The sequence below is a fragment of the Vulpes lagopus genome, chromosome 15 (genome assembly GCF_018345385.1).
Source record: "Vulpes lagopus strain Blue_001 chromosome 15, ASM1834538v1, whole genome shotgun sequence".
Taxonomy (NCBI): domain Eukaryota; kingdom Metazoa; phylum Chordata; class Mammalia; order Carnivora; family Canidae; genus Vulpes; species Vulpes lagopus.
The window spans coordinates 21,901,919-21,926,919 of record NC_054838.1 but is presented as its reverse complement, the minus strand read 5'-3'; the positions used below and the strand labels follow the sequence as shown (position 1 = coordinate 21,926,919).

At 34.2% G+C, this 25,001-nt stretch overlaps 1 protein-coding gene and 1 pseudogene across 1 annotated transcript; both read right to left on the bottom strand.

Annotated features, from left to right (window-relative positions):
- Positions 1-14,654: 14,654 nt before the first annotated feature.
- On the bottom strand, positions 14,655-15,611 carry LOC121476154 (olfactory receptor 52K2-like). Its single transcript, XM_041729889.1, has one exon. The coding sequence runs from the start codon at positions 15,609-15,611 to the stop codon at positions 14,655-14,657; it is 957 nt and encodes a 318-aa protein (XP_041585823.1).
- A 5,961-nt stretch (positions 15,612-21,572) lies between these two features.
- On the bottom strand, positions 21,573-22,506 carry LOC121476153 (annotated as a pseudogene).
- Positions 22,507-25,001: the final 2,495 nt, after the last annotated feature.

Here is a 25,001-nt window from a genome sequence, read left to right as displayed (position 1 = left end):
ATTCAATATAAGATAGTAGAACAATTAAAAGCTAAGATAATTAAGACAGTGTGGATCAGTTCAGGGATAAAAAAATAGATCAGTGAAACAGAATAAGGATAAAACAAAGTCATATGTGGTGTTCTAGAAGATAAAAGAAAAGGAAACTATAGATGATACTCATTATGAACATTGATGCACAAATCCTTATTAATATACCAGCAAACTAACTTCAGCAGCATATTAGAACAAATGGGATTTAACCTTTGTGTTAGGAAAAACTCAGTCCTTTCTCTTGTAATTCTCATTTACTCTTACACCACTACCTTACTCCCAACACTTCTGATACCAGATGTGAGGGTGGTTTCCCCCACCTAGCAATTCTGCACCACCATCTGGGTATCCTATATATAACTCAATTCTGACACTATCCACCTAGAGATAGCATCAGATCCCACACGTTAAGGCTCAGTCTCACAACAGTGCTCTCACTTCAGATGCCAGTCACAAATCCAGGCTGTCATCTGTGCTTCTGATTTATCAGCTCTAAGTCAGAGGTTGCTATATTGTCCTCCTCACTTTTGATTAATTTGCTAGAGTGGGTCACAGAAGTCAAAGAAACACTTACCTACGTTTACTAGTTTATTCAAAGGTATGATAAAGGATAGAGATGAACAGCTAGATGAAGAGATAATAAGACAAGGTCAAGGAAGGTCCTGACATAAGAGCTTTTGTCCCTGTGCAGTTGAAGTGCATCACCCTCCTGGTAGGTGGATGATGTTTTCACCAACCCCGAAGCTCTTCAACCCAATACAATTGGGACTTTTATGTAGACTTTGTCATTTAGGCATGATCAACGACTAAGTCCATTTCCAGCCCCTTTCCTCTATCTGGAGAAATGGCAAGAGGTTAGGGATGAAACTTTCGAGCTTTTAATTATGGTTTGGTCTTTCTGGTGACCAGTGCCCATCCAGGAGCCCACACTGAGTCATCTCATTAGAATAAAAGATGTTCCTAATGCTCAAATCACTTAGAAATTTACAACAGTTTTAGGAGCCCTGAGGCAGAAACTGGAGGCAGGTATATACATATGTATATTTACTATTAGTTCACAACCCTAAAGTATATGTTTCACATTTGTTCACAACCACAGAATAGTGCTAACATTATTCAATGAAGAAAGGATAGTCTTTTCAACAAATGGTGCTGGGAATATTGGATATCTACATGCAAAAGAATGAAGTTGTATTCTTACTTAACACCATAAATGAAAGTCAATTCAAAATAGATCAAAGACCTAAACTCTTAGGAGAAAATATCAGGAAAAAGCCTTATGACATTGAAATTAGCAATGATTTACTAGATAAGAAACCAAAGGCACAGAGAACGTAAGAGAAAATATATTTGTTTGTTGTTAGGAGCTGGGTGAAGGAAGAAGTGAAGAATTACTATTTCATAGGCATAGAATTTCAGTTTTACAGGATGAAGAGGCATGGAATGGATGGTGTTGATAGCAGCAGACAATGTGAATGTATTAATTCCACTGAACTGTACACCTAAAAATGGTTATGATGGTAAATCTTTTGTTATCTGTATTGTACCTCAACAAAGAAAAAACTGGGAAAAAAGAAACCCACATATGATCTATAACAATGTGTGGATAGAATGGAGTTTCTAACACAGAATATTAGATTATTAGGTAGCCATATCAAGGAGATGTGTATGTCCACCCTATATTACACCCTCCTCCCCCCAAAAATCAACTTATATTGTTTGTACAATTAGTGAGTTAGAAAATATTGCTTTTAGGGCAGCCCGGGTGGCTCAATGGCTTACTGCCACCTTTGGCCCAGGGCATGATCCTGGAGACCTGGGATCGAGTCCACGTTGGGCTCCCTGGATGGAGCCTGCTTCTCCCTCTTCCTGTGTCTCTCTCTGTGTCTCTCATGAATAAATAAATAAAATCTTAAAAATAAGAAATAAAAAAATTGCTTTTAGAAGAAAACAGAAATATCTTATTAGCTTGAAATAGGCTTTGCTCTCTTAAATAGGACCACTGCTACCAACAATAATAAAATATAAAGAGCCCCATTGATAAACCCCAATATACATTGGAATTTTTTATACGTCTAATATAGTTTTCTAAATCTGTAGGGTAAATCCATTTTATGCAGCTACTGGTGCCAGTAAAACAGGTTACTTATATGCAAAAATACCCCAAAATATATATGGAAAATAAGGTTCAGCTAAATTATACTGAAAACTTAAATGTATAAAAAACAACAAAAAATGGTTTAGTATATACAATACCTTACATTATATTATAGAATTTAATTTCATATATCATAATCTATCTCCTCTCTTTACATATATATATATATATATATATATATATATATACACCTATCTTCTTATCATGTTAGCTAGTTATAAAAAAATTAAAGCAGGAATTATCAAATGAAAATACAGAATTACCTGACTATTAAGAAATTATTTTTAACAATCATAGCAGAAAAACCACAATCACAATTTTTAAAAAATGAGATGTGAAGAAAAAATACCTTGCACAAAAATGGTAAACTCCCCAATGTACAAAGAAATATGGATCATGGAAGACAAAACAATTCAAACAAACAGAAAAGTTAGTGAAAGGGTATCTGCAAGTAATTCAAAAGAGAGGAATTCTTATGGACTACACATTTTTTTAAAAAATGGCTCATTTTATTAAATAATATTCAATATGCATATAACTTTGAACTGAAATGTAGTATAATACAAGTAATATAAGTAAAACAAGTAATATAATGATTCAGAATTTGCATACAAATAGAAGCAGAGGGGCACTGGCTAGCTCAGTTGGTAGAGCATATGATTCTGGATCTCAGGGTCATGAGCTGAAGCCCCACGTTGGGCATGGAGACTACTATAAAAAATAAATAAGTAAAACTCATAGAACTACCCACTAAAAAGGATAGAATTTACACTTCATAAATTATATTTTAATAAGCATGACTTTAAAAGAAGGAATAAGGGAGCCTGGCTAGTTGAGTCAGTAGAGTATCTGACTATCAATGTTGGGGTTGTGGGTTCAGGTCCCAGGTTGGGTGTAGAAATTACTTAAGAATAAAATGAGTGAAAATATCAGTGAGGGTGACAAAACATGAGAGACACCTAACTCTGGGAAACGAACAAGGGGTAGTGGAAAGAGAGGTGGGTGGGGGGTTGGGGTGACTGGGTAATGGGCACTGAGGGGGGCACTTGGTGGGATGAGCACTGGGTGTTATGCTATATGTTGGCAAATTGAACTCCAATAAAAAAAATTTAAAAAAAGAATAAAATCTTTAAAAAATAAACAAAATAATAAAATAAATAGAAGCAGAAACTATGTACAATAGTAGTTAGCATAGCAAAATTTAGTGACATAAACGTAAATGTAAATTGAATTCCTGCCAAAAGTAATTCTAGACACAGATATTACAACCATTCACAAAAATTAGTTCTAAATGAATCAGACTTAAAAGTAAAATGCAAAACTAGAAAACTCTTGAAAGATAACATAGGAGAACATGTAGATGACCATCTTGGATTGGGGGATCAGTTTTTACAACACCAAAGGCACGACACATGAAATAATAATTGATTATTAGACTCCAATTAAAATTTAAAACTTTTGTTCTGTGAAGGACAGTCAAGAGAATAAGATGACTAGTCAGAAATTGGGAGAAAATATTTGCAAAGACATATCTGGTAAAAGATTGTTACACAAAATATATAAGGAATTCTTGAAACTCAACAAGAAGAAAATGATCAACCCAATTTGAACAGACATCTCACCAGAAGCTATACAGATGGCAAAGAGCATATGAAAAGATGCTCAACATCATCTATTAGGGAATTGCAAATTCAACCGGCAATGATATAGCGTAACATACCTGTTGTAATTGGGAAGATTCAAGACACAGTGACCATACCAAATGTTGATGAGGATGTAGAAGAATAGGAACCCTTATTTGTAGTTTGTGGAAATGCAAAATTGTACACTCACTTTGGAAGACAGTTTGGTGGTTTCTTACAAAACTAAACATACTCTTACCATATGAGTCAGCAATTGCTATCTTTAGTATTTACCCAAAGGAGTTGAAAACTTAAGCCCACACAAAAATCTGCACATGAATGTTTAAAACAACTTTATTCTTAATTGCCAAAACATGGAGGTAACCAAGATCTTCTTTAGTAGGTGAATTAATAAATAGTCTGTTATAAAAAAAAAGTCTGTGGTACACTCAGATAGAATATTATTCAGCACTAAAAATAAATAACAAGTCAAGCCATGAAAAAACATGGAGGGACCTTAAGTGCATATTATTAAATGAAAGAAGCCAAGGCTACATATTATATGATTCCAATTCTATGACACTCTGGAAAATGTAATACTAGGGAGACAGTTTTAGCAGCTGGGGGATGGGAAGGAAGAATATGGAGAGGACAGAAGCTTTTATTGCAGTGAAATTGTTCTGTATGATACTATAACAATGGATAAACGCCACATGTCATGATACGTTTGTCACCACACACAGAATGTACAATATCAAGGATTAACCCTAATGCAAACTGTGGACTTTGAGCAATAGTCATGTGCCAATGCAAGTTAACTGCCTATAACAAATGCATCCCCTTTATGAGGGATGTTGATAGTAGGGTATGCTATGTGTATGTGGGGTCAGAGAGTATATAGGAATTCTCTGTACCTTCCTCTCAATTTTGCTTCTAAACTAAATGTCTTATAAAAAATAAAGTTTACATAACTAGATAGATAATAAATGACTTTTTTTCTTTAGAAATTGAATGCCTAGCAACAGAGAATGAGTTTAATAAGGTCCAATATATCTATACTAACAAATATTTTGTGGAAATCAGAAAGGATTAAATATTGACAGTGGCATTATTCTTAAGTCACTCAGAGTCAGAAAGTGTAGAATATCATGTAAAATATGTATTCCATTTTCAGCAATTTTTAAAACCACCTTCTCTTGATTCTCATGTTTCTTTTTTTCCTAATATTTCTTTAAACTACAAATAAGAATGGTAAAAGGTATAACAGGATTGATGATTTGGTCACACTACCTAACTTGAGAGAGACTTTGAGATTATATAGGGAATGGTGGTAGAAAATAAAAGGTAATTTCTAGAGTAAAAATGTATACTGTCCACATTATGGAAAATTATAATATTTATGTATACTGCAAACCACAGAGTTCCATGAAAGGAATACTAACAAAATGTCCATTGTGTTTGTTGTCAGTATACTGGATTTACACTTTTTTTTAAAGATCTATTTATGTATTTTAGGGGGGTAGAGGGAGAGACTTAAACAGACTCTCTGCTGAGTGAGGAGACTGACGTGGGGTTTGATCTCACAAGTCTGAGATCATGTCTCAAGCCAAAACCAAGAGTCAGATGCTTAACCAGTTATGCCACCTAGGCATCCCTGTGTTTACGCTTCTAGACAAATGTTTTCCTTTTGCCTTTTCAATGTTGTTTGAATTTTCAAAAAAATATTTCAATTGCATTATGAGAAAAAGTATACAGTCACTGTCATATGGAAATTGTGAATAAAGTGAGATGATCTATATCATATAAAGCCAATTTAATAACATGCTGATTTTTAGTTTTAAAAACCAAACCTTAATTTTTGGCTTTACTTGATCTTTATATTAATCTCACTTTATGAAGTTCAAACAAAGCATCCAGCCATACCTCTCAGACACATCACTAGAGTGGCAGCTAAATGAGCACTATTTTAGAGTTTATTTTGTTTGTCATTAATTTTGGTCTTAAATTTCTTTTTACATCTTCAAAATATTTTGTTCAGCTGCACCAGTAGGTCCATAAAATATTATGTTCAAATAATTCTGTTCTTTTAGATAAATAGCCTCCATTTTAAATTCCCTAAGTGCTGCCTTTCTTTTACTTACCTTAGCCTATTTTGGAGACCCTCCAGATGCCCCTACAATTTAACTTTTGACATAAAGACTGGCCCAGCAGAAGACCTTTCTGACCCTGCTTCTGTCCTAGGTTGGAGTCCATTTGCTGCTCACTAAACTTGCCATATAAGCTGTTTAATGCTTTTAATTACTCTTCAGTTTTTCTCTTGAGTAGAAATGCCTATCTTAGGTACTCCTCCTATTTCTTCATCTGGCCGGTCTTTGACTGTGTTGTACTGGGCTTTCAGATGGCTATAAGACTTGTTCTGGTACTCATGGGGTTTTCAGGAGGGTTATGGAAAATTAGTGTTTCATGGAGTTGGCTGTCAATGATCACAAGTGAGAATATCTCTTTGTTCCTCTAGAGGAGACAGATGACAGTCTTCAAGAGTTTTGGTCACCAAAGGACTAGCCTCAGGAACTAAGAATTAAAGAGTCTAGAGTCTATGGATATTAGGGTCATAATGGTGATTGTTTAACTGTACTTTTGTTGGACTAAACAGTATAGATTGTATAGGGAAAATAACAATCTTCACTACATTAGGTTGATTCAACTTTCTATAGCCCCACATTTCTGAACAGTAGAGTTCTAAGTCAGTATGTTTTGGTGCTGTGCCAATAAAGTATTACCCATGCAGTACCTGCCTCAGCGATAGCTTGAAATGATCATATTTATCCAGATATTCCCTAAAATTTCATATTTCCCCCAGATATTGCCCAAGTTATATCAGCTTAGTTGATGTTATTTTCTTATCTTAAAAAGGAGGATGATATCTATTTTTCTGGGGTTCTGTGATATTAAAATTAGTAGTATTTAAAATAGGATTCTCGGGATCCCTGGGTGGCGCAGCTGTTTGGCGCCTGCCTTTGGCCCAGGGCGCGATCCTGGAGACCCGGGATCGAATCCCACGTCGGGCTCCCGGTGCATGGAGCCTGCTTCTCCCTCTTCCTGTGTCTCTGCCTCTCTCTCTGTCTCTCTGTGACTATCATAAATAAATAAAAATTAAAAAAAAAAAAAAAAATAGGATTCCCTAAAATAGGATTCCCTATTTACTATTTGACAAAAAGTCATTTTATATTTATTATTGTTGCTGTTTTTTTTAATATTGCCTTTCAAATGTAAGCTTGACGTTTCCATTTCCAAATGGACATGAAGAACTAAGTAACAATGTCAAGCAGTGTAATTAAATTCCCTATTGCGATTAATTGATAGCTTTGGAAAGAATCTTTTAAATTAGTAATGACAATCATTGATGACCATGAAGGAGTAATTATTAACCCAGACATAAGTCAAAATAGACCATTCAATGAGTCATTTTGTCCCCTGTCATTAGTCTTTCTCCTGTCATTAGTCTTTTCTGTCCAATCTGCTATTACAGACTTCCCTAGACCGTCAACTGTACCACTAATTTTGCATATGTTTATGTTGCTTATGATATCTTCACTAAAGCTTATAGGATAAATGATTTGCCTAATTCAAACAAAAGTAACTGAAGATGTCTCAAAGAACACATTTATAATTGGGAGATTTAATATGTCAACTTGAATGAAAGAGGAAAAAATGTATAGTGCTATATAACATATTTTATCCCAGGATCTGAGTTTCCTTTCTCAAAGACCTTTTTCTCAGTGTAATGTAAAAGGCCCTTACTTGATACATAAACTGCAAGTAAAGCATAGTATTATTAATTTCGGAATGTTGATATTAATATCTGCTTCTTATTAATATCAGCATATTTGATACTAATATCTATTCCATAGATAGATCATAAAACAAATGTGTGAAATACCAGGAATTCTATATCCTATCCCTTTTCTTCTTTTTTAAAAAAGATGTAAATAAATAGAGATATATATACATTAATATATAGATAGTAATATTTGCATACATATATTTCTGTATCTCTTGATTACTAAATAATCTAGAATACTCTGAATGTAAGGTGTTTAGTCTTCTTCAGTAAACCTGGGGGACTAAGTGGCTAAGGTTTATAAATGGACGAACCTCCTTTTATTGTTAAGGCCAGCAGGAGCATCTTTAGGTAAAACTGATGAACCTTATGCTGTAGAAGACCTGGTTTCAGGGTTGGCTTTGCCATCTACTGACTGTACAACCATTTTCAATAATTTAGTCTTTACAAGCTCAAATTTCCTACAGTTTAAAATATGGACCTAGTAGTACATATATCATAATGTCTATATGAAGCTTGAATAAATTAATATAGCTGTAGTGTTAAATAGAATGAATAACATAGTAATCACATTAATAAGTGGTAGTGATTAATGATGTTGGGAGTTGCAGCCATGATAATAAATGGTACATAGATTTTCTTCTCCTCATGTCTATATGTTAGCATATGGAACTCCAATTAAAATAAAATAAAATAAAATAAAATAAAATAAAATAAAATAAATAAAATTTCCCTCATTGAAAAGGGAAATCTTCCCTTATACCCTAGAGCCAGCTGCCCTCAGGGGGCTCCAGTTCTGCTTAGCTCTTCTGTGCCTTAAATTTGATATGGGTAAACACCTGTGCAAAGATGGATAGCAATAAAGCCCTGACTGTGAATGATTGGGTAATTATGTCTAGATTTTCTTACAAATAAAAATAGAGGCAAAGTTCATGCAGATGAAAGCAATATCCTCCAAAAGCAGCTCTGCTTTTAATAAAGGTATATTTAAAACAAAGTATTTGCTTTAAAATGCCTCAGTTGTCAGTGGGCTCAGAATACAGACAGGGCAGACATTGGTGTCATGTTGCCCCTGGTCCTATGTCCCTAAACCAAGTAATAATATTTTCCCTTACTCTTCTTTTCACTCCACTGTGTGTCTGTAGTATCTGCCAGAAAGCCTCTGTCAGGATTTTCCACTGAGCTTTGGGTAAAAGATGGGGGGATAGGCATCTTTCTACATGAAAAAAATAAGCAGCAACTAATTAGTTCAGATTAGTTTGAGCTACTCTACCCAAAACATGTGTGAATCAGTCTACCCAAAACTGGAGGAAGAACCACATGCAAAAAATTGGGCCAATACTTGAAGCCAACCCTTTTTGAGAAGCCATACTGGGATTTTTCATAATTTATTGTGAAATCTGTATCTATAGTCTCTATATAACAATATCACAGTAAACATAGAAAGATATAGGGAGACCACAGAGTGGGGCGAAATGAGTACTAGATGCTCTGCTTTCACATAGGGCAGCCTAAAAACAACACTTGACAAGATCGACCAATTTTTCAGTCTAATCAAGTCTCAGAATGAAGCTTTAAAACAGAAATACAAAAAATTTTTTAGCATCCAACATGGTAAAATATATAATGCCTGGTATCTGTTCCAATTTATCAGTCATGAAAAGAAGTAGAAAAACAAAGTTCATAATGAGTGAGAACAATCAATCAATTGAAACTGACCCAGAAATGATACAGATACTAGAATTAATAGACATAGTGATTAAAAGTCCTTACAACTACATTATATATCATTGAAAACCAGCGTTTAAGCATCCAAGGAAAGAAATAAAATTGGGATGTCAGTCCAAAATTCACCACCAAAATAAACTGTCACTATTTGACACAACTGGAAGCTCACTAAAATGCCCCATTAAAAGGCTTGGTTTCCTTTGTTTGTCTATTTTTTTATTTGACATGACTCAGAAATCACCCTCTGAGAAAAAGGCATTTGTAGTGGCAATTCTTTAACATTAGAGTATCTTAAGGCAAACTTATTGAGTGGGCTAACAAAAAACTGACTATAAAACTTAAACAAACAAACAAAAAACAGAGAATGAGATGTCCATAGGAGGATTTGAAAAGTTCCAAAATATTCCTAGGAATCTAGAAAGCCTCATACCTGAGTGCATAGCACATGCACAAGGTTTAAAACAAACAAACAAACAAACAAAAACAAGCACTCAAAATAAAAATCTTGGTTGCTAATTAAAGGCTTGATATCAGCTATTATAAATAAGTTCTAAGAACTAAAAGAAAGCAAGTCTAAAGAAGAAAAAGAAAGTTTGAGAATTATGTGTCACCAAATAGAGAATATAAAGACATAGGATTATTTTAAAAGAACCAAATATAATGGAAAAGTATAATAAACGAAATGTAAAATTCACTACAGGTATTTGAAAGCATATTTAGACTTGTAGGAAAAAACAAATAAGCAAACTTAAAAAGAGTCCAATTGAGACTATCCAGCTAAAGAAGCAAAAAAAAAAAAAAAATAGTACAGAGAAATAAAGAGTCTCAAAGATCTGCAGGATACTGACAAAATATTTTGTTCAGCTGCACCAGTAGGTCCATAAAATATTATGTTCAAATAATTCTGTTCTTTTAGATAAATAGCCTCCATTTTAAATTCCCTAAGTGCTGCCTTTCTTTTACTTACCTTAGCCTATTTTGGAGACCCTCCAGATGCCCCTACAATTTAACTTTTGACATAAAGACTGGCCCAGCAGAAGACCTTTCTGACCCTGCTTCTGTCCTAGGTTGGAGTCCATTTGCTGCTCACTAAACTTGCCATATAAGCTGTTTAATGCTTTTAATTACTCTTCAGTTTTTCTCTTGAGTAGAAATGCCTATCTTAGGTACTCCTCCTATTTCTTCATCTGGCCGGTCTTTGACTGTGTTGTACTGGGCTTTCAGATGGCTATAAGACTTGTTCTGGTACTCATGGGGTTTTCAGGAGGGTTATGGAAAATTAGTGTTTCATGGAGTTGGCTGTCAATGATCACAAGTGAGAATATCTCTTTGTTCCTCTAGAGGAGACAGATGACAGTCTTCAAGAGTTTTGGTCACCAAAGGACTAGCCTCAGGAACTAAGAATTAAAGAGTCTAGAGTCTATGGATATTAGGGTCATAATGGTGATTGTTTAACTGTACTTTTGTTGGACTAAACAGTATAGATTGTATAGGGAAAATAACAATCTTCACTACATTAGGTTGATTCAACTTTCTATAGCCCCACATTTCTGAACAGTAGAGTTCTAAGTCAGTATGTTTTGGTGCTGTGCCAATAAAGTATTACCCATGCAGTACCTGCCTCAGCGATAGCTTGAAATGATCATATTTATCCAGATATTCCCTAAAATTTCATATTTCCCCCAGATATTGCCCAAGTTATATCAGCTTAGTTGATGTTATTTTCTTATCTTAAAAAGGAGGATGATATCTATTTTTCTGGGGTTCTGTGATATTAAAATTAGTAGTATTTAAAATAGGATTCCCTAAAATAGGATTCCCTATTTACTATTTGACAAAAAGTCATTTTATATTTATTATTGTTGCTGTTTTTTTTAATATTGCCTTTCAAATGTAAGCTTGACGTTTCCATTTCCAAATGGACATGAAGAACTAAGTAACAATGTCAAGCAGTGTAATTAAATTCCCTATTGCGATTAATTGATAGCTTTGGAAAGAATCTTTTAAATTAGTAATGACAATCATTGATGACCATGAAGGAGTAATTATTAACCCAGACATAAGTCAAAATAGACCATTCAATGAGTCATTTTGTCCCCTGTCATTAGTCTTTCTCCTGTCATTAGTCTTTTCTGTCCAATCTGCTATTACAGACTTCCCTAGACCGTCAACTGTACCACTAATTTTGCATATGTTTATGTTGCTTATGATATCTTCACTAAAGCTTATAGGATAAATGATTTGCCTAATTCAAACAAAAGTAACTGAAGATGTCTCAAAGAACACATTTATAATTGGGAGATTTAATATGTCAACTTGAATGAAAGAGGAAAAAATGTATAGTGCTATATAACATATTTTATCCCAGGATCTGAGTTTCCTTTCTCAAAGACCTTTTTCTCAGTGTAATGTAAAAGGCCCTTACTTGATACATAAACTGCAAGTAAAGCATAGTATTATTAATTTCGGAATGTTGATATTAATATCTGCTTCTTATTAATATCAGCATATTTGATACTAATATCTATTCCATAGATAGATCATAAAACAAATGTGTGAAATACCAGGAATTCTATATCCTATCCCTTTTCTTCTTTTTTAAAAAAGATGTAAATAAATAGAGATATATATACATTAATATATAGATAGTAATATTTGCATACATATATTTCTGTATCTCTTGATTACTAAATAATCTAGAATACTCTGAATGTAAGGTGTTTAGTCTTCTTCAGTAAACCTGGGGGACTAAGTGGCTAAGGTTTATAAATGGACGAACCTCCTTTTATTGTTAAGGCCAGCAGGAGCATCTTTAGGTAAAACTGATGAACCTTATGCTGTAGAAGACCTGGTTTCAGGGTTGGCTTTGCCATCTACTGACTGTACAACCATTTTCAATAATTTAGTCTTTACAAGCTCAAATTTCCTACAGTTTAAAATATGGACCTAGTAGTACATATATCATAATGTCTATATGAAGCTTGAATAAATTAATATAGCTGTAGTGTTAAATAGAATGAATAACATAGTAATCACATTAATAAGTGGTAGTGATTAATGATGTTGGGAGTTGCAGCCATGATAATAAATGGTACATAGATTTTCTTCTCCTCATGTCTATATGTTAGCATATGGAACTCCAATTAAAATAAAATAAAATAAAATAAAATAAAATAAAATAAAATAAATAAAATTTCCCTCATTGAAAAGGGAAATCTTCCCTTATACCCTAGAGCCAGCTGCCCTCAGGGGGCTCCAGTTCTGCTTAGCTCTTCTGTGCCTTAAATTTGATATGGGTAAACACCTGTGCAAAGATGGATAGCAATAAAGCCCTGACTGTGAATGATTGGGTAATTATGTCTAGATTTTCTTACAAATAAAAATAGAGGCAAAGTTCATGCAGATGAAAGCAATATCCTCCAAAAGCAGCTCTGCTTTTAATAAAGGTATATTTAAAACAAAGTATTTGCTTTAAAATGCCTCAGTTGTCAGTGGGCTCAGAATACAGACAGGGCAGACATTGGTGTCATGTTGCCCCTGGTCCTATGTCCCTAAACCAAGTAATAATATTTTCCCTTACTCTTCTTTTCACTCCACTGTGTGTCTGTAGTATCTGCCAGAAAGCCTCTGTCAGGATTTTCCACTGAGCTTTGGGTAAAAGATGGGGGGATAGGCATCTTTCTACATGAAAAAAATAAGCAGCAACTAATTAGTTCAGATTAGTTTGAGCTACTCTACCCAAAACATGTGTGAATCAGTCTACCCAAAACTGGAGGAAGAACCACATGCAAAAAATTGGGCCAATACTTGAAGCCAACCCTTTTTGAGAAGCCATACTGGGATTTTTCATAATTTATTGTGAAATCTGTATCTATAGTCTCTATATAACAATATCACAGTAAACATAGAAAGATATAGGGAGACCACAGAGTGGGGCGAAATGAGTACTAGATGCTCTGCTTTCACATAGGGCAGCCTAAAAACAACACTTGACAAGATCGACCAATTTTTCAGTCTAATCAAGTCTCAGAATGAAGCTTTAAAACAGAAATACAAAAAATTTTTTAGCATCCAACATGGTAAAATATATAATGCCTGGTATCTGTTCCAATTTATCAGTCATGAAAAGAAGTAGAAAAACAAAGTTCATAATGAGTGAGAACAATCAATCAATTGAAACTGACCCAGAAATGATACAGATACTAGAATTAATAGACATAGTGATTAAAAGTCCTTACAACTACATTATATATCATTGAAAACCAGCGTTTAAGCATCCAAGGAAAGAAATAAAATTGGGATGTCAGTCCAAAATTCACCACCAAAATAAACTGTCACTATTTGACACAACTGGAAGCTCACTAAAATGCCCCATTAAAAGGCTTGGTTTCCTTTGTTTGTCTATTTTTTTATTTGACATGACTCAGAAATCACCCTCTGAGAAAAAGGCATTTGTAGTGGCAATTCTTTAACATTAGAGTATCTTAAGGCAAACTTATTGAGTGGGCTAACAAAAAACTGACTATAAAACTTAAACAAACAAACAAAAAACAGAGAATGAGATGTCCATAGGAGGATTTGAAAAGTTCCAAAATATTCCTAGGAATCTAGAAAGCCTCATACCTGAGTGCATAGCACATGCACAAGGTTTAAAACAAACAAACAAACAAACAAAAACAAGCACTCAAAATAAAAATCTTGGTTGCTAATTAAAGGCTTGATATCAGCTATTATAAATAAGTTCTAAGAACTAAAAGAAAGCAAGTCTAAAGAAGAAAAAGAAAGTTTGAGAATTATGTGTCACCAAATAGAGAATATAAAGACATAGGAATTATTTTAAAAGAACCAAATATAATGGAAAAGTATAATAAACGAAATGTAAAATTCACTACAGGTATTTGAAAGCATATTTAGACTTGTAGGAAAAAACAAATAAGCAAACTTAAAAAGAGTCCAATTGAGACTATCCAGCTAAAGAAGCAAAAAAAAAAAAAAAAATAGTACAGAGAAATAAAGAGTCTCAAAGATCTGCAGGATACTGACAAAAATACCAACATACTTAGAAAGGAAATCCTAGAATCAGAATAGAAACAGAAATAACATTTAAAGAAATAATGGCTGAAAATTTTCAAAAATTGAAGAAAAAACTTTAATACTCAAATATAAGAAGCTCAGCAAATTTGAAATAGAATGAAAAGAAGATATTCTTCAGTAAAGTGTCAAACTTTTGAAAGAAAACAAAGGGCAATCTTAAAAGAAACATGATATGCTTTCAAACACATTTGATTGTTAAGAATTTAAAAAATCTCTCCCTGATTCTTTTTGTCTTCACACCATAAATAATAGGGTTCATCATAGGTGGAATAAGAAGATATATATTGGCTACAAAAATATGAATATGTGGAGCAATGTGGTGACCAAACCTATGAGTGAGAAAAGAGAAGAAGGCTGGTGTATAAAACACTAAGATGACCCATACATGGGAGACACATGTACTTAAGGTCTTGAGGCGGGCAGCTTTGGATGGGAGATTAAAGACAGTGAGAAGAATAAGGACATAGGAACAGATGATCAATATGAAATCCAACCCCCCTGTAAGGAATGCCACAATTAGGCTGTAGGCTCTACGAATCTTGGTCTCAGTGCAAACCAGTTTTATTAGGGCCATAAACTCACAGTAGGTATGGGAGATGACATTAGTTCTGCAATAGGAAAGCCACCGCAGTAAAAAGGGGTGTGGACTGAGGAGTATAGCTCCTCTGAAAACAATGCCCAAACCCAAACCTACAATCACTGCAGGTGTTAAGAGAGTGGAATGTCTTAATGGGTGACAGATGGCTATGTAGCGGTCAAAAGCCATGGCCAAAATAAATCCAGATTCCATAGTAGACAAAGAATGAATGAGGTACATTTGAAGGAGGCAGGCTTCAAAGTAGATCTCTCTGTAATTGAACCAGAAGAGGCTGAGTATCTTGGGAAGTGTAGAAGAAGTAAGCATCAGATCAGCTACTGACAACATGCATAGAAAGAGGTACATAGGTTCATGCAGTTTGTGGTCTGTCTTGACAATTAATAGAAGAGCAATATTTCCCATCAGTGATACTAAGTAGACGAGGCAAAAAGGGACAGAAATCCATATGTGGACAGCCTCCAATCCTGGAATGCCAAGTAGTAGGAAGGTGGTAGGGCGAAGACTGGTCCTGTTGTAATTTAACAGTAGATATTCCATGACCCTGTCCAAATTTTTAAAAAAAATCACAGAAATTATAAATATATGAATACCAATTTTTTCATTATGGGTGGGAGAGATGTTGGCTATTGAACTATTGCTTCAGTAGTATAATCTTGAAATGCATCAAATATATGGGACTATACTTTTTCATGTAAGAAATACTAGTAGAAAAGCATCTATCATCTATCTATCATCTATCTATCTATCTATCTATCTATCTATCTATCTATCTATCTATCTATCTATCTATCATCTATCATCTATCTCCTTGCCTTTTTTCAGAAAGTGTTGCTAAGTTAGCCAGATGCATTTCAGTAGTATTATAGTATTACAGAAGTAGTAGTTAATATATTGCTGAGTATAAAAATATAATTTTCTACTATTTGAGACAAGCAAAAAAATGTAACTACCACTGTCATGAATGAGATCAGTGATTTGTGATATTTTAGACCCTCTTCTTTCTGTCCTTCCTAATGATAGGGCTTATAGGTATAAAGAAAAGATGACTTGGAAAATACTAAATAACAATTGGGGAAATTAGCTAAAAAGGCAGATTGATAGGTATGAACCAAACTGATATATTTTTAAAGGTGAGCCAACGAGCTAATAAATGAAGGACACTTATCCTTATAAAATCAGTTCAATTGAATGATAAGAAAATTCTTAGCAAAGAACATAGAGAAAATGACCAAATCTGGAAAATATGGGTATTCAAATTACCAGATATTTGTGGGTTTTTTTGTAAAAGATCATCAAATTTTTCCAGAAGGTACATAATACATTCTTCAATCACACAACACACTTCATACTGACTTTTGTTTCCAGAGTAAACTTTTTTTCCCTATATGCCCTGTGCTGTGCCTTTTATTCCTGTGATTTATTCATTCCCTCACTGGAAGCCTCTACCTCCCATTCCTCTTCACTTATTTTGTCCATCTCCCACCGCCCTTCCCTCTAGCAATGGTTTGTTGCCTGTGTTTACAGGTCTGATTCCTGAAGCCAACTTTTAAATGCAACTCTTGGCTCCCACATGTCAGCTTGCCAAAAAGCATGCCTTAGAATTTGTGAAAATTATTTTGGAAAGGTATCCTAACAATACTAAATTTTTAATTGATAAATCATTATTTTGGTTCAAATATTGGTACATGTTAAGCTTATATAGCATGAGGTATTCTTTCACTCTGAATAGAACTAAGTATGATTTTTTTTTAAAGTTTTGACCAATGCAGTTCAGGATTAAATCCTAGGAGTAGATTAACAAAAATTCTGAACAAAGCTTACCTCTCAGCTTAAAGATTGAGTTCATCTTCATATACCTTACTTTTCTGTCAAGAAGTTTAACCACCTTCCAGAGAGTCATAACTACTTAAGACTGGATCTAGGACGCCATGCTAGGCTCCATCATTCACTTCTCACAGAAGCACTGAATTTTCCCACCCCAACTCAACTACAATTTTGCAGGATATAACCTAATTATCTTACCTCTACAATGTGATGGTCTCATTGCTCACCCTGAAGGTCAGCTTAATATTGGCTATAACTACAAGAGCCATTATACGTCTTATCCTGGGGGACCAGAGGCTTGTAAAGAATAACTTGCCTATCACCACTCATGAGAATGCTAATTGTAAGCAATTTCAGCAATCTCTCCCAGTCTCTCCAGGCATAATTTTGTCTCTTGAAGGAAATCAATCCTTTGTCACTAGTGTCTTCACCACCTACGCTTTTAGCTTAGGAACCAATAGGAGATGGCCTCTGGATGCCAGATCTGGAGATACTTGACTCATCACACCTCCTGGGCTTAAGCACACACAGGTGCTGTGAATTAATGCCTTCTTACAAATTATATGATGAGAGCTAGGAGTGGGGGATACCAGAAAGACGCATGTTTATGAATTAATTAGGGCATGCATATTAACATCTCCACATGACTCCAGATATTTTTAAGTAACTTACTTGAATCTTACTTAGTTCTGAAAAACAACTGAAGCTCCAGGATATTTTCTGGTCATGTTGCTGTTTGTGAATCCCCCTGAACTTTACTTGTTTGATCAATTGTGGGATATTAATTATCCCTATATACAAAAAAAAAAAACATTATTTGCATTTTGGTTGGGATATTATGCAAATAGTGGGTATGTTTTCCTTATAGATATGTCCTTCCTCATCCTCCTCTCCTATTTCTGTATTTCAGGAGTGATGATGAGCATTATAGGCTATATTTCCCAGGATCACAGATCACCTATATTTATGCTGGGTTTGTTCAGTGGAGGCACTAGCAAGAAAATATTAAGGAAAAGGAAAGAAATCCAGGTTTATTTCTCCCTATTTCTCGCTATCTTCAACTGCATCTGTCTGCTCCAGGGCTCCAGATCTTTCTATGGTTTCAGCTTCCACTAAGAGACTCATATCTTTAAGCTATGATTGAACTGCTGGTTCCTCTCTCTGTTTCACTGACCTAGAGTTGGTATGGCTTTCCATAGTCCTTTTTTTTCAATTTTTATGTTTTTTTAGTAGGCCCCACCCACACTTAGCATGGGAGTCCAACACAGAAGCTGGAACTCATCACCCTGAGATCAAGACCTGAGCTGAGATCAAGATTGGAGGTTTAACCAACTAAGCCACCCACACACCCCAATGAATACCTATAGTTCTTAATTTCTGGGAGACTTTATTTTCAAATAATTCACTTCTCAAAAGTTCTATAATTTATATAATTATAAGTATTAAAGATACCTTGTAGAGTAAACATTCAATATTCAAGAGCTTTTTGTTTCCTAGTTAGATTCTGACTAATACAAATACATTTCATAATACTATATGGCTTTGGTAATTGGTCAATTTAAAATAATGACAGTATTTCCTTGTTAACTGTTTTTAAATATTAGAAATATTTTTTTAGAAGAAATAAAAAACAACCAACAACCTTGAACCCAACATAATAAAGGCCATATATGAAAAGCCCTTGTGCTAACATTGTACTCAATGATGAAATACTGAACTTTTTTTTTTTTCTCCATGATCAGAAACAAGACAAGAATCCCCTCTTCTGTCCCTTGTATTCAACATAGTACTAGAAGTCCTAGTCAAAACAAATAGATAAGAAAAAGAAATAAAAGGCATCCAAGTTAGGAAGGAAGATATAATATTAGCTTTGTTTGTAGATGATTTGATCTTAAAAGAAGAAAACCACAAAGATCATACATACACACACACACACACACACACACACATGCACATACACACATCTACTAGAACTGATAAAGAAATTAGAAAAATTGCAGGATTCAAAATCAACATGCAGAAATCAAAAATTGCAGATTTGAGCAATCTGAGAAGGAAATTATATAAACAATTCCATTTACAATAGTATCAAAAAGAATAAAATAGGAATAAATTGAAGAGAGAGACAGATATTTACTTGTACACTAAAAACTAGAAAACATTGTTGAAAGATACCATCGAAGACACAAATAAATAGAAAACTATTCCATACCCATGGATTGGTAGATATAATATTGTTAATATGTCAATACTACCCAAAGTGATCTACAAATTCAATGCAATCTCTACCAAAGTTGCAATGACATTTTTGTTGCAGAAACAGAAAAATCCAATGTAAAATTCATACAAAATCTTAAGGAACCCAAAATAGCCAAAAGAAAAAAAATCTTGAAAAGTAAGAACAAAGTTGAAGTCTCATACTTCCTGATTTTATAACTTACTACAAAGCTAAAGTAATCAAACCAAAATGATAATGGCCTAAAGATAGACATATGACCTATAGAATAAAAAGGAGAGCTCCCAAATAAACTCACATATAGGGTCAGATAATTTCTATAAGATCATTCAATGGGGAAAAAATTGTTTGTTTTCTCAACAAACAGTGATAAAAAAAACTATAGATCCACATACAATAGAATGATGTTGGACTCCCAGAATTTAAAAAATTACTAAAAATGGATCAAAGACCTAAATAGGAGAGGTAAAACTATCAAATTGTTAGGAAAAACAGAGAAAAACATTATGAGATTGTATTTGACAACTTCTTGGCTATGACACCAAAACACAGACAACAAAAGTAAAAATAAATTAACTGGACTTTATCAAAATTAAAACTTTTGTGCTTAAATACAGAAGACAAACTAGTGATTGCCGAAGGGGAGGTGGGTGGGGAGATAGGCAAAATAGGTGATGGGTATTAAGGAGTACACTTGCTGTGATGAGCTCCAAATGATTTATGTAAGTACTGAATCACTATATTGTACACCTGAAACTGATATTACACTGTATGTTGACCATGCTTTTAATTTTAAAAAATAAGCAGAAAAAATACTCTTTTCTATCGAAGGACACTATCAACAGAGTGAAAAGGCAACCCACAGAATGGGAGAGGGTATTTGCAAATTGTGTATCTGATAAGAAGTTAATAGCCAGAATATATAAAGAACTAAAACACAACAGCAATGACAACAACAACAAAATGACTGAATCAGAAAATGAGCAAATGCCTTGAATGAAGATTTTTCCAAAGAATGTGTGTAAGTGGGAAAAAAACACATGAAAAGATGTTCAACATCACTAATTTTTAAGGAACTGCAAATCAAACTCACAATGAGACATTACTTCAAATTTATTAGGGTACTCATTCCTTTAAAAAATAGAAAAAAAGAAAAATTGTTGGTGTGGAAATTAAAACACTGGAGCCCTTGTGCATTGCTAGTGGGAATGTAAAATGATGTAGATCCTGTGGAGGAAGGCATGGTCATTCTTTACGAATGAAAACACAGAATTATCATACGATACAGGAATTCCACTTCTGGGTATATACTCAAATTAAAACAGAAACTCAAACATATATTTATACAACTATATTCAGTAGCATTTATTCACAATAGCCAAAAGGTAGAAGCAACCCAAGTGTCCATCCACAGATAAATGGGTAAACAAAATCTAAGATAGATAGATGATAGATAGATAGATGACAGATAGGAATCAATATCTAGATCTATATCTGTTTTATCTATGTAACTATAGTCCACTATAATATATATATATAGACATTATTCAACATAAAAAGGACGGAAATTCTGATGCATTCTACATGAATAAATCTTGAAGATTTTATGCTAAGTCAAATAAGCCAGTGACAAAAAGACAAATACTCTATGATTCCACTTAGATGAAGAACCTAAAGTAGCCAAATTCACAGAGACAGTAAATATAATGGTAGTTGCCACAGGATGTGGGGAATGGGGTGTTAATGTTAATGGGTAGAATTTTAGATGGGGAAGTTAAAAAAAATCCCTGAAGAAGGATAGTGGTGATGATTGCACAATAATGTGAATGCACTAATTCCACTGGACTGGACAATTAAAAATGATTAAAATAATACCTATTATGTTATTTTACCACAATAATAAAAAAGCCACCAGTAAATGCCCTTTAGTTACGTTCCACCTTAATGCTAAAAACATGAGTGATGATACTGGATAGATAAATAAATACATAGATGATAGATCAGTCTTCATTGCTTTTTTCTTTATAACATTACATACAAATATATATTATCAAAGAGAAACATCAGAAGCATCTTTCAGTTGTACCTGAGCTGTTCCATAAATAAGAATAGGAAACCATCCATCATTTAGTTCTCTAGAGAAATCTTAGTTTGTTTACTCTATATATCTTTTTCTCCTTCTTCAACTGTTCACTCGCTATTTGTAATTATCCTCCAAAACACACTTAGAAGAAGATTAACAATTTGTCCTTCAATATTTAATAAATGAATAAGTCTAAATAACTTTTGAATTACAGTTTTTGGAATTCACAGACATATAGTAATAAAAGAGAACTTTCAGGCAGTAAATGCAATTCAGCTTGCAGGATTAAGAGCAGCTAGTTATTTTACTTATATCATCTCTTTTATTTCCATTTATTTTGCCAATCCAACTAAAATCAAGCAACTTTGACCTTTAATGTCCTAAGAACACATTCCTGCATCTTTTTGGCCCTTACCCCATACACAATGGGGTTGAGAAAAGGGGGCACCAAAAGGTATATGTTTGCAATAAAAATATGGATGTGTGCAGGCACATTCTTCCCAAAACGGTGAGTGAAAATGGAAAAACCAGCTGTGGAATAGAACAGGAATAACACAGACATGTGACCCACATGTGCCCAAAGCCTTAAAGCCAGCTTCCCGGGATGGCAGGCTGAACACAGAGCAGAGGATGAGGGCATAGGATATAGCAATGAGAATGGCATCAGATGAGCCAATGATAGAAGCCACACTGAGGCTATAACTCTTGGTGGCCCCTATGTCCACACACACCAGCTTCACTACAACCATGAACTCATAGTAAATGTGGGCAATGATTCATGTTCTGCAGTAGGGCAGCTGTTTGAGCAGGATGGGATGTGGAGAAAAGAAGGCTACACCCCGAATCACCACAATAATACCCATTATGGTGATGTGAGCATGGGTGAGAATGGTGCTATGGCACAGTGGATGACAAATAGCCACATAACAGTCAAAGGCCATGGCCAGGAAAAAGCCCGATTCCATAGCAGTAAAACTGTGAATAAAAAACATTTGAGCCAGAAAAGAGTCAAAGGCAATGTCATGGGCTCCGAGCCAAAAGACACAGAGCATGCAGGGAAGCGTGGATGAGGAGAAGACCAGGTCAGAGATGGAGAGCATGCCGAGAAAGAAGAACATAGGCTCATGGAGACTTCACTCTGCCCTCACCACGGCCAGTATGGTCTCATTCCCCACCACAGCCACCATGTACATGGAGCAGAAGGGGATCCCAATCCACATATGCAGGTCCTCTAGTCCTGGGATGCTCATCAATAAGAAGGTGACAGAAGAGGTGTTGAAAGGAGGCATGACTTTTTTTCCTGTGCTTATCAGTACTTTAAAAAATAAAGTTGCTATGACAGATGATTACAACCAGATGCAGAAAACATGGAAATCTGATTCAAGAAGATCCTTAATGATCTGTTGCTAAAAACAATTCAAATTCATAATTAGGTGTATTTAAATTCACTAGGATCATAATACTAAATTTAGTAATAACATACTAAATGACTGTTTAAAAGTACAGAAAGATAATACTCATATTATCTTAGGGGTCTATATGTCACCTCATCTCTTCATTTGCAGTAAGATTTCATCTTTAGTCCGACTTATACTTAATTCAACAAATGTTTACTGTGAGGTTAATGAATTTCTTTCTTGAGCTTTCATTCAGTATTTCCCTCAGGTCAATGAGTTTTCCATAACTGGAAGTGAGCAGCAGAGGCCTTGTGAAAATATCAAGGAGTTATTGAAAGGACCCTTACAATCCACTCTGCCATTCTCTTGGGGAATAGAAATATATGGTCTTTGTCCCTTTATGGACATGAAATTGAAGTCTTTGGCACAGCTTTTGAAGTAAAATCATCTCAATCTGTATCTTTAACCTTTCATTTGCTGCTCTGCATGTGTAACTAATCTGACAAAATTTAACAATGATGTCACATTTTTCCTATTGTTTTTTTCTATCAAGTCTCACTTTAGAATGGCACATATTACGTACTTTTGAACCAACAGATATCCATTGGTTAAGATATGGTATTTCTTAACATTAACCCCACTGACTACTTTTTTATTGTCATTCTTTTTCAGAGTTAGATTATTTCCTTCATTTCTTGATCCAGAAACCCAAATTCTCAAACATGCATAACAGTTTATTTACTGGATTGTTAAATTTACCTCATGATGCTTGAGATATCAGTTTCTGACTAAGTAGGTTTCTTTATACTTCTTCCTGCAGTTCCAAAGGACAGTCAAACCTCCATGGCAGAGAAGCCCTCGGATAAAGTGGTTGAGCATGAGCAGGAATTGAGAAGGATGAAGAAAAGAACTACTTTTTTTATTATTTTATTTTAGATCACTTTTATTTTCTTTTTTTAAAAATGTAGAAAAACATTTTTTTGGAAATATAAATGTCATATCTCTTTACATATGAAATATGGTCTTTTAAATTAAATATATCCATGTGAATTAAAACGCTGGAATATTTCAGTTTGTATTTTTAATTGATCAGTAGCCCATTCAAGTATTACTTTGATTATGTCAATGACTCATAAGCTTTGCCCTTTCTGCATTGACTGGCAGCATAGCTGATTTTTAAAGGACTATTTCTGGCTTCATTGACATTTGTAGTGACCACAGTTCCTTTCAGTCATTTGCTTCCTTTGATGATACTTTTATTGGCTCAATGAAGAACAATATCTTCAGTATTCATATTTAAGTATTCAGAACACAGACATGAGAGCAATAGCCTAATTAACATGCTTAATTATAATAATTCATATGGTAAATGATGCCATTACATTTTAAATTAAGTTTTCTATTCATGAGTTCAGCAGGGGCTTCCTCCAACTTCAGAGTAAAGTAGAAATCTTGCTCCTCTGCAAATATTTTTGAAAGAAACAAAATATCAAAAGACAAAAACAGCAGCTTACTGGGCCTTAAGATGATTTATGTTTTGAGCCAGATTTGAATAAACAGAAAAAGCAATTATAGTTCATAGATTATTCAAAATAAAGTAAACATTATTTATTATTGCTGTCTAATTATGCATTTTTAAAATTTATTTTATTGCTTGCTGATTATTTCACAGTCCTGCCACATTAGTAGACGTAGTCTAGTTCTTATATTAAACTAATTAAAAGGTATGGATTAAATTTTAATTTCCATTCTACTTCCACTGCAATAATCTGAAAAATCTTCATATTTCTCTGTAAAATAAAACATTATTCTTAGTTACAAAATACTAGTTAGTGTATAAGGCTTCTAGCATTTTAGGACATTTTCTAATTACATATCTTTTTTCATGTTATATTAATAGGAAAATCATTCATTTATTTTAGTGCATTGTAATTTATGGGGATTTGTTATTAGCTATGGCAATATTAACGGTAAACATAACCCTAGAATGTCAATCTAGCTATGAAACATAAATCTCAATAGATAAGGGCTCCTGGGTGGCTCAGTTAAGCACCTGACTTTAAATTTATTTTTTATTGGAGTTCAATTTGCCAACATATAGCATAACACCGAGTGCTCATCCCGCCAATGCCCGCCTCAGTGCCCATCGCCCAGTAACCCCAACCCTCCTCCCACCTCCCCTTCCACTACTGCTTGTTCATTTCCCAGAGTTAGGTATCTCTCATGTTTTGCCACCCTCACTGATATTTTCACTCATTTTCTCTCCTTTCCCTTTCACTAATTTTTATATTCCCAAATGAATGAGACCATATAACGTTTGTCCTTTTCTGATTGACTTATTTCACTCAGCATAATACCCTCCAGGTTCCTCCATGTTGAAGCAAATG